Source organism: Vicugna pacos, chromosome 16 (genome assembly GCF_048564905.1).
Source record: "Vicugna pacos chromosome 16, VicPac4, whole genome shotgun sequence".
In the NCBI taxonomy this organism is placed as follows: domain Eukaryota; kingdom Metazoa; phylum Chordata; class Mammalia; order Artiodactyla; family Camelidae; genus Vicugna; species Vicugna pacos.
Window position 1 is genome coordinate 16,520,389 of NC_133002.1, and position 15,806 is coordinate 16,536,194.

General features: G+C 56.6%; 1 protein-coding gene across 4 annotated transcripts in view; it reads left to right on the forward strand.

Moving 5' to 3' along the window:
• Positions 1–15,806, forward strand: part of NCOR1 (nuclear receptor corepressor 1) — a 126,864-nt gene that overhangs the window by 105,702 nt on the left and 5,356 nt on the right. For 2 of the 4 annotated variants that reach the window (XM_072938457.1, XM_072938459.1), the window contains 11 exons: positions 652–879; positions 2,762–2,971; positions 3,340–3,489; positions 3,800–3,895; positions 5,842–6,007; positions 6,162–6,649; positions 8,823–8,951; positions 9,310–9,464; positions 9,614–9,837; positions 11,757–11,903; positions 13,412–13,554. In XM_072938457.1, the coding sequence (XP_072794558.1) occupies positions 652–879; positions 2,762–2,971; positions 3,340–3,489; positions 3,800–3,895; positions 5,842–6,007; positions 6,162–6,649; positions 8,823–8,951; positions 9,310–9,464; positions 9,614–9,837; positions 11,757–11,903; positions 13,412–13,554 (2,136 nt within the window). The remainder of the gene's footprint in view (positions 1–651; positions 880–2,761; positions 2,972–3,339; positions 3,490–3,799; positions 3,896–5,841; positions 6,008–6,161; positions 6,650–8,822; positions 8,952–9,309; positions 9,465–9,613; positions 9,838–11,756; positions 11,904–13,411; positions 13,555–15,806) is intronic. The other 2 variants (XM_072938460.1, XM_072938458.1) reach the window with 2 other exon arrangements.

Sequence of the window (15,806 nt, forward strand, 5' to 3'; positions counted from 1 at the left end):
TGGCTGCACAACACTGTGTGTGTGTGTCACGGAAGTGTATGCTCTGAAATGGCTGAAACTAAATTCTGTGTCCTGTGTGTTTTACCGCAGTTGTTAAAGCAGTGGGGGGGCGGGTGGACGACCTGACCTCTGAGTCACGTCAGGGAGAACGGAGAGGCTGGAGCAGGGAGGGGTTGATGCTGGTTTGGTGACGAGCATCTTTGAGGAAGGACAGAGCCAGGGAGCAGCGGGACCCAGCAAGAGGGGGAAGGCGGGCAGAGAGGGCGCGGGGTCGGCGCACGTGGGGTCCGGAGACTTGAGGATACTGGGTCATGTGGAAAGCAGGCTCCCCGTGCTGAGCAGAGCCCCCGATGGCGCGTCCCGCCCCGTCCCTGTCGGGGGTTACAGGAGAGTGCTGCGTGTCCTTCTCCGTCTTGGAGAACGTTCGGTGGCGAAGCCTGGTGCTGGGATCCCGGAGCGGGCCGTCTCCGAGTCGCAGAGGCTTCCACCAGTTCTTCACGTTTGCACGTTGAGTGTTGAATGTTTAGTGGAAGGAGAAGGTCGGCTGTTACGTGGATGTGGTCTGTATTTGAATGCTTGAGAAACAGATAAACACTGTCACACGCAGTGAGTTTGCGTAAGAATTTGTGGTGGTGGCCCTTTCTCTTCCAGTTACGATTTCTTCTAGCAAGTCCAGCAGTCACGAGAGAAAATCGACCCTGACGCCCACCCAGAGGGAGAGCATCGCCGCCAAGTCCCCGGTGCCGGGGGTGGACCCCGCGGTCAGCCACAGCCCCTTCGAGCCCCACCACAGGGCCGGCGCGCCCGGGGAGGTGTATCGCAGCCACCTCCCCACACATCTGGACCCAGCCCTGCCGTTCCACCGTGCTCTGGACCCTGGTAAGCACAGTGCCGAGTGAGAACGTGAGGCAAAGGAACGAGTCACCTGCATGGCTTCCTAAACTTGCCGTTGTGAGGGTGCAGCAGGCAGACAGCTGCGCGCGTCGTCAGCGTCCAGCTCAGCGAGGCTTCACAAGCTGGGCGTCAGGGAGCAGAATGTTACCAGCGCCCCTGAAGAAACATGCTGGGTAGATGCAAAGCCCTCTTATCTGACAGCATCTGGTCGAGCTGATTGGAAAAATAGGTTAACGTGAAGAACTTTTTTTAATGGAGGTACTGGGGACTGAACCCAGGCCCTCGTGCCGTCTAAGCCCACACCCCTGCTGAGCTGCGCCCACCTCCCTGAAGAACGGTTTTTAATGACACAGACATACCTTGTGCATTTCGATTTACAACACAGACACTCGTTTACCGGTGTTCTGCCGTACGGTCAGGGCCACTGTCAGTCTTGTACAAATGACAGTCACTCATTTCCATGTTCAATTTTTTAAGTGAAGCTAGAATTTAAAGACACTTCAAAGCAATCTAAATACAGCATCCTTCTAGTGTTTCCCCAGTCTTTTGAAGTTACCTAGTCCACACCTAACTCAGCTGTTGCACTGAGTCTTTCTTTCCAAAGCAGTCAGCCGAGCTTCCAGAGAGACCACCCTTTTGCTGCTTCTCTGATTTACAGATTCCTTCCCTAAGTTACACAATTACAGCAGCAAGTACAGGAAGGAACTTCCGAACAGACCCCACTGGCGGTGGCCTTGGCGGGTGGGCAGTCTGCACTGGGCACAGGGCTGGTGGGTTGGCTGGGCTGTCTGGGTGTCAGCGCCATCAAGCTGCCTGTCACTTGAGAGCGCTGAGGCTCAGACACACCCCTGGCTCTTCAGGGACTGTCTCCCAGGACTGAGGTGGAAGCCCCACACCGTCAGCCGGCAGACTTAGCTGGGAGTCCCAGACGAGGGGAAGCAGACACTCCAGAAAGCTCGTCACATGTCCTTCGAGGGAGAACACGTCCCTCACGCTCTCAGAATGTTTGCACTTGGACTTAGTGTTTATCACCGTCCTTTAGAGCAGTTTCACTGGTTTGTCACCTTTGGGTTGGAGCTGGAGTGTGAGCGTTCTAAGGATAGAGGTGTCACAGTCTGCTTTTTCTCCTTCCAGTTCTGTTGAGCTGTAATTGACATACCGCGCTGTGTGAGCTCACAGTGTATGTTAGCTTCTGCCCTCTTCCCACCCCCGCCCTTCCTGGCATCTGGGTCCTGTGCCAACCCAGAGGTGCTGACCTGCGGCCTGCGGGCCAGACCCTGCTGCTGCCTGTCTGTGCAAATGAAGTTTTATCAGAACGCAGCCCCACCCATTCCTTTACATTTTTTGTTTCACGCTGTGATGACAGTGCAGTAGGTGTGACAGAGACCAGAGCTGAAAATACTTCGCACCTGGCCCTTTGCAGACTAGTCTCTGCCCTGAGCACGTGCACTCATCAGAAGGGTGAAGACTGTTCGTTACAAAGTATTTTCACGTGTGTTTCCCCTTAGTTGTAGGAGATGATCAACGCTACAAAACACAATTTTAACTTCAGACACAGCTCTTGGAGACTTCAGGTGGGAAATCTAATAGTTACAGGGCAAAGACTGAAAGTGGAACTACTTGAGAATTGTTTTAGCTCCTGTTCTGGTGGTAAAAAGCTGAGTGCTCCCACTCTGTCCAGCGTGTCCGCCGCCGTCCATGGCACCTGACATCAGTGGTCCTGTCATAACGCTGATGTGTCGGGTCTAAGCAGAACTGACCCCACACGTGAGCTCAGCAGGCGCTTATTCCAGACTCTGCGGGTGACGTTGGGCAGAGGAGTCCCACCCAGACCAAGCTAAGGGCAGTTCTCTCTCCTTTCCCCCAGCAGCTGCCGCGTACCTGTTTCAGAGACAGCTGTCGCCCACTCCCGGCTACCCGAGCCAGTACCAGCTGTATGCGATGGAGAACACGAGGCAGACCATCCTGAACGACTACATCACCTCGCAGCAGATGCAAGTGAACCTGCGCCCCGATGTGGCCAGAGGGCTCTCCCCGCGGGAGCAGCAGCTGGGCCTCCCGTACCCGGCCGCCAGGGGTGTGTGTCTGCACAGCTCAGGTGGAGCCTGGGGAAGGAGTAAGGGGAGGAGAAGCGGACCATCCCTTCTGTCTGTGAGGGACCCAGACGAGCGTGCTCGGGTCTGAAATCACAGTTTTACCAGTCGCCCGCCCCCCCTCTTCGGTCTATCCCTGCGCTAGGCTGCTGGTGTGGGCACAGCATTTTGTGCCCTTCTCTAGATTACAGAAGCTCTTACAGAGCCGTGATGCCCTTAAACAGCTTGGTTTACACTCTCTGCAAGTAATCACTGGGTTTCAGAGAGAAGCAGAATGAAAAGCACGCGTAGCTCTGCATCCGTAGACTGACGCTCGAACCTGACACAACCGTATTGTATTTCTTTGGACCAGGAATCATTGACCTGACCAACATGCCTCCAGCAATTTTAGTGCCTCATCCAGGGGGAACAAGTACGCCTCCCATGGACAGAATCACATACATCCCCGGTACCCAGATCACCTTCCCCCCCAGGCCGTACAACTCGGCATCCATGTCTCCAGGTGAGAGCCTGCGGTCACACTCGTGCGTTCACAGCACAGCCTTTGAGGGTACTTTTTCCCCATTCAGTCTGCACATTTTCTTGAGTATTCAGTAGTCATTCCTGCATGCCATCTGTCCCTAGGTGCTCCAGAAATTCCCTAGAGTTTGTGTTGTCTCCGCTTTCCACCTGAGACTCTAAATACAGCAAACCTCCTTCACCTCAAATGTGAAACTTGCTGAAAAACTTTCAGTCCCTTAAGAATTAAAAAATTGTTTGCTGGACCTGCCAGTGGACGTTCTGTCCTCAAGTCGCAGGCCTGTGTTTTACAGGACACTCGACACACCTTGCTGCGGCGGCAAGTGCCGAGCGGGAGAAGGAGCGGGAGCGCCTGGCCACGGCCCCCTCGGACCTGTACCTGCGGCCAGGTGGGTGCGGGGCTGGGGCACGGGCGCGGCCTGGACCTGAGCTGCATCCTGCCGCACCCGGCAGAGGCTCCCAGCTGTGTGGGGAGGCGGGGAAGGAGGGTTGGAAGGTCGTGACGTTTAGAGTCACGGTTCGGTGCAGGAGGCAGGTGCTGTGGGGACAGGGCACTTGGGTGGCAGTGGCGTGAAGCAGTGAGGACCCAGCAGGTGGCAAGGTCCGTGCCAGGAGGACCGCAGGACCATCGTCACTGCATCCTCTGACACACCCTCTGGGTCTCGGCGGCGGCCAGGAAGTTGCTGCTGGGACACGGCGGCTGGGATGCCCGAGGGACTCGGCAGTCACGAGGCGGGGAGGGACGAGACGAGTGGGCGCAGATGGGTCACTGTTTTTACCTTGGATGCAGCTGGTCCACACACCTTTGGAACATTTGTTCTTATCCGCGGTGTAACTGTCTCAGTGAGATCAAACCACTTGCCACATCTGTGTTGTCAGACAGACACGGATCTGGCACTTAGGAGGGAGGGCAGAGCGTGCCGGTGTGAGCGAGTCTGCGGGAGTGGGGGTTGGACGGTGCAGGGCGGAGCAGGCCGGGCCTGGGATGTTTCTGGGAGGGCAGGACAAGGTTGAGGCAAAGGGGGCCAGAGACAGTGCAGAACCGGAGGGTGACCTCACCCCTGGTCACAGGAGACAACACCCTCTGAACTGAAGTGTGGCACCGGAGTGAGGAGCCCAGGGCCGGTCATCACACGTGACTGCCACACCGTCCTTGGGGCTTTGTCGTAGCTGACCCGGTGGCTGCAGAGCCTAAAGGCATTTAGATGTGACCTGCCTTCTGGATCTGTGATGAAATCACTCGTGTCTGAGCACAGGAGGTGCTTCAGCGAACAGTGAGGCAGCACCCAGTGTTGGCTGTATGTTGACTGCACACAACCCTGGAGATTGATGCAGTCGAAGAAAGCCAAGCGCAGGCTGTACACCGCTTTTATATCTGTAAAGGTGCTTGCAATCCCACCGATGAATAGCATGCACATCTAAGACGGTAAATGCTGTTCTTCTCCGTCAGACACTTGAGCAGTTGGTCTGTGTGGAGGTGTCCGCGGAGACCCATGCCCCATCAGTGGCCGCGTGAACGCGGACCGCCGCCTCAAAGACACGAGAACTTGCACGGCAGCCCCGCCTACCGGGGTGTGTGCGCGGGAAATGTGCCCATGTGGACCGGTGTAGGCCTGGGGCTCGGGCGGTGCCGGCCGGCCCTGCTCTGAGACGGGGTGTTTGCTGGGACTGCTGCTCCCGGGGACGTCAAGTCACAGTCAGGAGGTGGAGGGGACAGTGGTTCCACACGGGATCTGAGATCACCGGACAGAAGGAGCTTTGGGCAGGTCCAGGCTGTGGCTTTGTCACGGAGGAGCTGCGGCTCAGATGCCGAAGCCGCGGAGTTGGCGGGGCCGAGCTCCTGGGGAGGACGCGTCGGAGGTGAGCCCACGGGTGGGGGGGGCGCCCAGGCCCTGGGCAGCGAGGTGCCTCGTTCGTCCTGACCCTGAAAGGTTGTTCTGAACTTCATTTTGGAAACGACACACACACACACACCAGAGTCTGAGGGAAAACAGGAGAGGTGGGCATAACCTGATCTGGGTCAGGACTTCATTGTTGGCGTTATTTTTATTTCTCTTTGGAATCAAGGTAGAAACTTGTCACAGAAATGGAAACAACAGTAAATGACAGCTGGAGTTTCTGTTTCAAGTTTGCTACGAGTGTGGCTTCACCGCGTCTCTCTGGAGACGCCCTCGTGGGACGCACTCCTCGGGGGGCCTGAAAGTGGGGTATCAGGTTTCTTGACCTCGTCTTCCTTTTTTCTGTCTAGGAGCATCAGAAGGCGAACAAGCCCCCGGTGCTGCGGTCCCCAGCCTCTTCCTCACGGCCCGTCTCTCTTTCTCCTTTGGCCCCGCAGGCTCCGAGCAGCCCGGCCGACCCGGCAGCCACGGCTACGTCCGCTCCCCGTCCCCTTCGGTCAGAGCTCAGGAGCCTGTGTTGCAGCAGAGACCCAGCGTCTTCCAGGGAACCAATGGAACCAGTGTGATCACACCTTTGGACCCGAGCGCTCAGCTGCGAATCATGTAAGTGTCCGTGCATCTGGACGCAGAGCCCCGTCTCACACACGCGTTCCTTGACACACAGGCTGCGCCGTTTCCTCCTGTCCCGCTCTCGCTCTGCTTTGCTGCACACCCCGCAGCACCCCCTTCACGGGCTGTGGTTTGGTTTTGTTTTCAGGCCGCTGCCTGCCGGGGGCCCTTCCATCAGCCAGGGCCTGCCGGCCTCGCGTTACAACACGGCTGCAGATGCCCTGGCTGCTCTGGTGGACGCCGCAGCTTCTGCCCCCCAGATGGACGTGTCCAAAACGAAAGAGAGTAAGCACGAAGCCGCCAGGTTGGAAGAAACTTTGCGCAGCAGGTCAGCCGCAGTCAGTGAGCAGCAGCTAGAGAAGGGCGTGGAGGCGGAGAAGCGAGCCGGGCAGTGTGCGTGCGCCTCCGCTCCCCCGCCGGGTGGCAGGCCCCAGCCTCACCCCGCGGTGGTTCACCCTGAGGCTGGGAAGGAGAAGGGGCCTCCTCCCAAGTCCAGATACGAGGAGGAGCTCAGGACCCGAGGGAAGACCACCATTACCGCAGCCAACTTCATAGACGTGATCATCACCCGGCAGATCGCCTCGGACAAGGACGGCAGGGAACGCGGCCCCCAGAGCTCAGACTCTTCCGGCAGCTGTATGTATCGCCGCCGGGCGCGCCTGTGGTCCCCAGTTCGGGATGACTTGATCCTCTAGGGCACGCGCAACAGCTGGTGTAAAGGAGTCCCGTCTGGGCAGTGAATGGAGTGCGAAGGCTTTTGGGTTGATGGTGCAAAACCGGCTCTTCTGCTGTTCTGGTTATTTAAATATCAGAGCCTCTGAAGTACAGCAGCTGAAGTGTTTTCCATGAGAAAACCTCGCCCTTCATGGAGCTCAGGGTGGAGAGGAGACAGGCAGCAGGAGGGTGACCAGGTGTGTCACCAGGCTCTGTGCTCCTGAGGCCGCATCTCTCAAATGCTTTCTAGGACGTGCTTCAGTATTTAGGCTCCTAGAGCTGTTTACGTCTTTTTTTCTAAGATAGAGAATTTCTAAAAGTGACCCCGCCTTGTTGGCGATCACTATCATCGGTAATCGGTGTTTACGTTGCGCCGTTCTGGCAGCTGGATTTTGATCAAGTCTGGTTAGTCGTTTGACGTCTACCTTGAAGTGTAAGAAAGAGTTCACAAATCTACAGTAAAATGCTAGAAAAGTTACTTAAACTTATTTCGACCTATTCTGTATCAAATTCTGAAGCTACAGGCAGGTATGTAAACAAGCACCTATTAACACCTGGAGGAACTTAGCTGCGCCTAGGCGTCTCCCTGGGCTCAGCTAATGAAACTGAGTTGGAGACAAAGAGAAAAATGGTTTCTGTGCGCCCACGTGAGATGCGTGGCTCTGTCTACTTCTGCGCCTGAGGGTATCTGTTTGGGTAGATGCCCCACTGCTGAGGTTTCTGGTGGCCTGCTGTGTCAGTGGAGAAAGTCCTTTAGCCTGGGATGATGAAAATCGGCAAAATAGGTGTTGTCCGTGCAGAAAATGGCTGGAGGAGGAAGCCGCATAGTCACATGGACAGGCCTCCTGGTCGGCGGTCCCAGCCACACGGGACCCCCGCCCCAGCCCACTGAAGCCCCATCGCCGAGCGGCACTGCCCTTCCGCTGGCGTCGCGGTAGGTGGGAGAGCGGAGCCTGCCTGCCCTCCAGCTGCTCGCTCTCTGAGCGCGCTTCTCCTGCATCCCTGAGTTGGTTCCTGTGGGAAGCCCCCGGCTCTCCCCAGGAGCCACTGTGGCTCCCAGTTTTTCTCTCCAGGGCCTCCCCTCCCCCGCAGCCCCTGAGGGTGCGCCGGAGCCAGGCCCTCTGTGGATGAGCTCGGGGTTGGTGCACGGGCAGCGGGGAGCACCGTTCACCGAGGAGCGTGAAGTGCTTGTTCACCGAAGGCAGTCCCCAGCCCGGCTGTCAGGACTAGACCCGCGGCTGCAGCTCCTGGGAGACCCGAGGGCGGGAGGAGAGAGGGCCGAACTGCTGGCTGTCGGGGGGCAGGCGGCGGGCGCTGGCAGAGTTCATCCCTGCCTCGTACACGGGAGCGTCCACTGGTCACACCCGCTGCCTGGCCAGTGTCCCTGTGCTGCAGGGAGCACTCGGACGTCACAGGGCTCCTGAGCAGGAGGCTGCACCTGCCTCTCCCCCCGTCTCCGCCCTGAGGCCACGGCGGGACTGAGAGGCGGCCGGGACGCCCACCGCGGACCCTCAGTCTCCTTGGGCTGGCCCGGCGGGTCAGCCTGCCCCCCTTCACACCGCCCCCCCGCTCGTGCTTCTCGCAGCATGCCAGGCGCTGACTGGCTCGGGTTGCTCTGACTGCAGTCCTCGGTGCTCTGTGAGCATCGTTACGTGATGTTACTTCACCCGCAGCTTCCGAGTCCCCGCGCTGAGGAGGAGCTGGCTGCGCACAGGGCTGAAGTGACTGGAGACAACACACTGTTGATCTACGCTCTTGGGTGTTTGGCCTCTTCTGAGGAGTGTTTCCTGGTGCTTTTCTTTTCCAGCTCCCAGGAGAACGTTGCAGACCTGTTTCTATTCCGCCTCACCTAACGGTCTCAGAGCCCAGGGAAGCGCATTCGCTCCGCGCGCCCCGGTGCCCAGCTCAGGAGCCCCGAGGTGGTGCTGGCTGGCCCCTGACACGTTCCCTGAGCTGTTTGTTGTCCTCCACCCCAGGTGCCACCGGACGCTTCTCGGAATAAGAAATGAAGAGAAGCAAATAGATTTGAAGAGCTCGGACTTTTAAAGCTTTTCATAGGATTAGTTTTAAAATAAGATTCTTTCTTTTCTTAAAGTGTCTTCTCACCGGTATGAAGCCCCGAGCGACGCCATCGAGGTGATAAGCCCGGCCAGCTCCCCCGCGCCGCCGCCCGAGGGGCTGCAGGGCTGCCCGCCCGAGCGGGGGAGGGCCAGCCAGCCAGAAGGTGGGTGCCCCCGCCTCCACCCTCGCTGTGTGTCCAGACCGTGTACGGAAATCGCTGCTTTTGTTTGAGAGGAAACTCGTATGAGTCCAGAAACATTTAAAACTGCAGAAATGGAAAATTGGCTTTAAACCACCGTTGATTGCGTCTGTGTGTATTTCAGTGATGCAGCAAGCAGCAGACAGGGGTTGTGTGTGCACACCCGTTCTCTCACACTTTATTCTGTGCTAGCCTTCTTGTTTTTGTCAGTGAATACATATTTTTTCCTCAAAATTAAGAGATGAATTATGTTAATCTTTGCTGATGAGCAGGAGGCGGGGCCCTCCTGGAGTAAGATGTCTGTCTGTCTGTCCTGTGTTAGGCGAAGCCACCAGACAGTACGAAGGACCATCACACCACTACCGCCCGCAGCAGGGATCGCCGTCCCCGCAGCAGCCGCCCCCGTCTTCCCAGGCCGAGGGGGTGGGGCAGGTGCCCCGGACACACCGACTCATCACACTCGCCGACCACATCTGCGTGAGTGTCCCCCCGCGCTTGTCTCTGTTTCGGGTCGTGCAGAAGGCACGTATCACGCAGTCACAACAGGGATGTCCAGACTTTGTATGTTGTACTTTTTCTGCAGCTACTCGGTAGATTTAACCATTTCCTTCTTTTCTTATTCACAGCAAATTATCACACAAGATTTTGCTAGAAATCAAGTTTCCTCGCAGCCTCCCCAGCAGCCCCCCACCTCCACATTCCAGAACTCACCGTCTGCACTAGTGTCAACACCTGTGAGGACTAAAGCGTCAAACCGTTACAGCCCAGAATCCCAGTCCCAGTCTGCTCACCATCAAAGACCAGGTTCACGGGTCTCTCCAGAGAACCTCGTGGACAAGTCGAGGGGCAGGTATGGTCTGTATTTCAAGCCGTTTCTTATACCTGAGTTTCTTCACCCCTCCTCCCTGGACGGTGTCAGTGAGGGTTTTCCTTTGCACATTATTCGTGGAATGTCCACGGTCTGGGCGGTTGGTGCCATGTCCTAGAACGTGTGGAAAACCTGACCGCCCCCCCCCCACCCGTTGTGAGTTTGCAGAGACAGTTTTGGAGACTGGCGTTTGGTGGTGGCGTAGGGACACTTTGTGTGGTTCTTGGGAATCATAAAAATGTTGGCATGTTTAGGAACCTGATACTAAATCACGAAAGCGAGGCCAGGAGAGAGGAAGCAGGCCTTGTGCGGCAGGGCCGCCTGGGGAAGTGTGTATCCTCTTTCCTCGTGCTCCGTGCTTGGGTTTTAAAAAGCTGAATGCAGGGTTGCTGAGGGTGGTAGCCTGACTGTTGGCATGTGTTAACTGACAGAGCAGCACAGACATTCCTAAAATGCAAACAGTGCTGAGAACAAGAGAGGGGACCAGCAGGTCAGAGACTGGCGAACACATGGAGGTCACGGTGGATGGAGGCGCCAGGCAGTGAAGCCGTTAACTCAGAGCACGGGAAGGGGCGTTTGCAGCCGAGGTGGTTCTCCAGCCTCGTACCAGCCCCTCAGTTAGCAAAGAACATAAAGAAGAAAGAACAGTGCATTTAAGAAGCCAAATGGTGCTCATCTGAGGGAGAAAACACAAACTTTACTGTGGGATTTTGCAAACACACCAGTGCCCGGCTGCAGCCCGGTCTCATCAACTCGGGGCCAGTTCTGTTTCTTTGTAGCCCCTTCGCCCCACCCTCTAACTGGATTATTTTGAAGCGAATCTCGGCCATCATAATTTCAGGAAGCTGGATGATCTTAAGGATGAGATGAAAACACATTGTCTTTTACCAGCAACAACAAAGAGCCCGGTTACCGGAGGCGGAGAGAGAGCTGGCTGTGTGGCTGAGCCGTCGAAGCACAGGCCGGAGGTTCTGAGCGACTGATGGCACTGATGCAAAGAAAGTCCGTTGGACTTTTTCACTTGTAGTTTCTGCACCGCCACACCTGTGCATCTCAGTGAGGAATGCTACATTGCTTTCACTGGTTTTAGTCATATTACCTGGTTTTACAGTTTAAAATGTTCACACAATCGATAGTGGTGTTCAGACACCATCAACTGACTTTTCAATCTGTGAACAAAACACAGAAGCACTTTCCTAGAGTTCTAGAACAGAAATCACATGAAGATGGCTGAGGATGCTCTGTGGACAAACGAGAGGTTAAAATAAACCGCGCAACAACATGGAGAAGCCAGGCAGTTTCCCTCGTCCACGAAGGGAACTGATGGTCTGGCTTCAAGTTTGAGAAATCAAGAAAGGGGTGAGATGGATTATTCAGGTCAGTTTGCGGGAACCACCAAAGAACTAAAGGAAAAATGGCCAAAAATGGCCACCTGAGAACTGGATGGGGCTTACTGGGGAGCAAATGACACATAGTATGTGTAGTTATACTGAACTGTGATAGGAATAAAAGCAGGTCACCTGACACCTGACAGGTTTCCGTTTGGTCCTCAGGTCCTTTATCTCCTAACTTACTGGGGAAGTACTTGGTCAGTCCTCGCTCAAAATCAGCAGGAAAACACTCGAGGGCTTCCTGGAGTAGGTGGCCCAGGGGAGGGCTGGCCACCTGCTGTGGGCTGGGCCTGTCCCTGGCAGTGTTTGCCACGCGACTCCCGAGTCTGCAGGCAGGCGTGGACAAAGCAACAGTAACAGACCTTTTCTTTTGATACTCGGGGCTGGGGAGTGTCTGAGGTGGCTTTGCTCCGATGCACGCGGCCGACCAAGTGATGAGTTAATTGGTTTCTGTTTGGGGTTGGCCGTGGGGAGCCCTGGGGATGCGGTCTCATGTTTTCTGTGTTCCAGCCTCAGGCCTGGGAAGTCCCCAGAGAGGAGTCACATCTCTTCGGATCCCTACGAGCCCGTCTCCCCGCCGCAGGGCCCGGTCGTGCACGAGAAGCAGGAGGGTGTGCTGCTGCTGGCCCCGCGGGGGCCCGAGCCCGCCGAGCCCAGGTGAGCGCCCCGCTCTCCTGTTCTGACGTTGTGGGTCAGGAGGCGCATTTTGTCTGTTTCCCTAGTGATCTATTGCTGGTGGATTTTAATGAAAAAACTGTAACATACCCTATTTACGTAGGTTATAGGAAGTAACTGTTCACCATTCTTCTTGAAATCAAGTCCTAGATTTTTTTTTTATTAAACCTCTTTGTCCCTGTGGTTGCTGAACCGGCACCTGAGCGGCTCCGCACGGCGAGTGGGCGCCACGGCCGGGCTGCCTCACATGCTTTCTCCTACCGGTTCCTGGCCCTGAAGCTGCTTGCCCTGGGAACCAGGCTTTGTTCCGCTTGGTTTAGACACCTTTGATTTGGCCCCTGCCCGGCCCGCTGCCCAGTGCTCTGTCCACGCCTCCAGTGGGGTCGAGCACTGTGTCTGGGTTGTGGCCAGGCCCACTCACCCCACTTCCTGCACTGCCACTGCTGCTCAGGGGTGACTCCAGGCCCCGCTGCGATCGGAGGCAGCGGGAGGGAGAGTCTGGCTTTAGGCCAAGGTCTGTCTCCTCCTTGAGGCAGTTGGTGTGTCTCCTGCAGCGTGTGGAGAGTGGTTCACTTACTGTTCGATTCATAGGCAACCAAATAGGTGTTGGTGGCTGCAGTGAAACGAGGAAGAAGCCATTTTTGGAAAGGGGATGACGTTAAATGTAATTACACACTTACAGGGTCCCCCAAGTTTGTGAACTGAGAATGGGGACCGTGCCTTACATTCCCGCCGCCTCCTGTCTGTCTGGGACTCGGGCTGTGTCTTCACGCTTGCACGACGCACGAGTCCGCGTGGCCAGTTCGGCTGTGAGCGCCCTTCCCTCTGCTCTCCATTACCGTCTGGCTCTGGCTGGACCCTGGGTGGTCTTGAGCTGTGAGCGAAAACTTGTTTTTTCAGATATGTTAGTGTCGGAAGGTACCAATGAAATATGAAACCCTCGACATGAAACTCAGCTCATCGGGCAGGCGGCCTGAAATGATTCTGACTAATAGGCAGTTTTATTTCTACGTGGCAGCTGCTCTGTTCAGGGCTGACTGTTGATGGCGTAGGTCTGAGTGCTTTGCTTCTTCATAGGCAAGCAGCAAACAGTTGTGCTATTAGTCAAAGTAAGGCTGCGAGTAAAATGGTTCCCACTTTACACAGCAACCGTAAAAAGCCAGCGTTCACGCCGTGGCGCAGGCTGCGAGGGCCCGGGGAGCTGCCCGGGCTTCCCCGGCCCCTCCCAACGCTGCTCGCTCCTCCTCTGTTGGAGAATCGCCCTTCCCACCTGGGAAGATGGAGTTTGTTGCTCTACCTTGGCTGCTGAAGTGGTTGGCCGTGTCCTTCTACGTGACACACTGACTGGCTTACAGTCACACGCTGCTCCTTAGCTCTGTGAGCGCAGACATAAGCTGGGGATGGGATGGGGTCGTGGTCCCGGCCGCTCGGGGACTGTCGCGAGCACTGGCCAGACAGCATGATGGTAACGCGCATTCCTGTTCTGACAGGAACGATTCCCGCTCCCCGGGGAGTATCAGCTACTTGCCTTCATTCTTCACCAAGCTCGAAAATACGTCACCCATGGTTAAATCAAAGAAGCAGGAGATTTTTCGTAAGTTGAACTCCTCTGGTGGAGGTGACTCTGATATGGGTAAGTGGGACTTCTTCTGTGAGCCGCCTGTAAACACACATTAGTGGTGCTGTCCCCGGGCTGCCTCCCGGGCGGTCTCCGGGTTTGAAGGCTCTTCTCGGCGTCTGGCCGCAGAGTTCCTGCCCCGACGTCCCCGGCACACGGGACTTCCCGGTAGGCCGAGCCCTCGCAGCCTTCCGGAGCTGCCCGTCTTGTCCCCGAGTGAGTGCTGGCTCGGCGGGACCGTCTTCCTCCGTGGGGCTGGGCCGGCTCTCCGCAGTGTTCACGACTGGTCTTCGTCCGTCCGGCGGGCTTTCTCAGCTCCCTGAAGACCAGGCGTGCCTTTCGAGCCTGCCTTTCTCTACAAACCCCCACCCACCAGCCGTTCATCAGGCGGCCTGCTTCTGGGCAGCCCTACCCCCACTTGTTCTCCACTGAAGTCGTTTTATTTGGCGTAGCCTCTCTCAGTAGCACGGTATGATCTATCCCAAACTCATCACGGCGAGGGAGTCCAAGGCCGCAGCAGGGTTTTCTGGCAGCCCAAACACCGGGTGTCGGCTCTCCCGCGGGCCCCTCCGGGCGAGGGCCGGCGCGGCCTGTGCTCGCAGGTGCCCCCGTCCTGTCGGGGTCTCTCTGGATCTCAGCCCGCCGTCCAGGGCAGACTGGCACGGGCAGTCCTATCTGTGGCCCTGGCCCTGCGCCAGACGCCGTTCTAAGTCTGGACAGAAGGTTTAGCCTCACAATGACCCGCATACTTCTGTTGCTGATGAGGAAACAGAGACTTGGAGCGGCGGTTTGAGGACAGCAGCTGCCAGTCACTCACCTAGTGGGTCGTGGGGCGGGGCTTCAGACGCAGGGCTTCCAACTGCGCAGCCCGCGCCTCCCGGTCCTGCTCTCGGCACTGGGGCACAGCCAGGGGCTCTGGCACCACGCCCTTCCCGAGGCTGGACTTGCACGCGCTCCCTGGATCCTTCCTTGTGCTGTTTTCAGCTCGCTCGCTCTCCCCCGCCTCCGTCACCCAGGCTTCCTGCTGTCTGTCCGGGAGCCAGAGGCTTTGCGGGATGCCCTGCAGGGACCTGGGTGTCCCACAGTCTGCTTGCTTCTGCAGCAGAAAGGACTCCTAAGTCTGCCAGCTACAAAACGCCGTGTGGATGTGTGTTTGGATCTGTGACACGTGGTGACACACGAAGGCTGAAGGACCCAGGGGAAAAGGAGGAGCCCAGTGTCCCCATCCCAGCTCTCAGCTGCTGGATGCTCCTTTTAAACACCAGCGCTCTAAGAGAATGACTCTGAGCTGCCATCAGGCTTGCAGACCCTTTCTTCTTCTTTTTAAAAACATTACCAGGACTTTTTTCTGTCTCGTGTTCAGTGGTTTCATCTGTTACCAACAGCTCCTCAGTGTCACCAACAGACACATGGTGACACTGAGATTCTCTCCGAACCCAGGGAGGAAGCATCAAGGTGCACGGGGTTGTTAAGGTCTCACTTTTGTGCGGGGCGTACACGCCCTCTGGTCTGTCTCGCCATAAAAAATCCTCCTTGACGAGAAAGTGCCATGTATGACCTGAAGCAGCCGCTTGTACAGTTTTCTCCTCTCGCCTAACGTTCTACACTGTCTTCAGGCAGCTCGGTCTTCCATCGGCTCAGTCATTCCTGAGCAGGTGCTGTGTTGGGTCCCCTACTCTCTGAAAGTGTAGAATGAAACAAGGGTCTGACTAACAGAGGTAAACCTTATTAATGCCTTCGTAAGTGCTAACAAAACTTGTTTCATCTGGGATTTTTTTAATTACAAGAACTCTGATTGTGGAAAAGGACACTTAAGGAACAGTATTGAGGGACCAGCAGCCCGTGGGGCCCCAGGCACGCTGGGCTCCCCCCAGGAAGCAGACCTGGGGATCTAGGCCCTTGGCAGCTTCTCTCAGCGCCTCCATCTGCATTCGCGCCATCCCCGCGGCTGTGAACCCTGTCCCTCTCTCAGAAACTCTCCTCACCCTCCAGGCGCTGCTTTCTCCTGTCCCCGTCCCCCCCCCGCCCCCCACTGTGGCTGTTCTGTCTCCTGAGCAGCTCAGTCCTGCTTCCCTGGCTCTTTCCTGGGACTTTCGTTTTCCCTGTCGTCTCCTCCACTCTGGGGCTCAGCGTGTGTGCTGGAGACTCCCAGACTTCTGTCTGGAGTTCAGCTTTTTCTGCCAAGCTCTGCCTAGAGAACTTCACAGGCCTTGTTTCTTCCTCAGTGTCTTACTGGCTCCTTAAACGTCTAAAAACGAGCGCTTGAC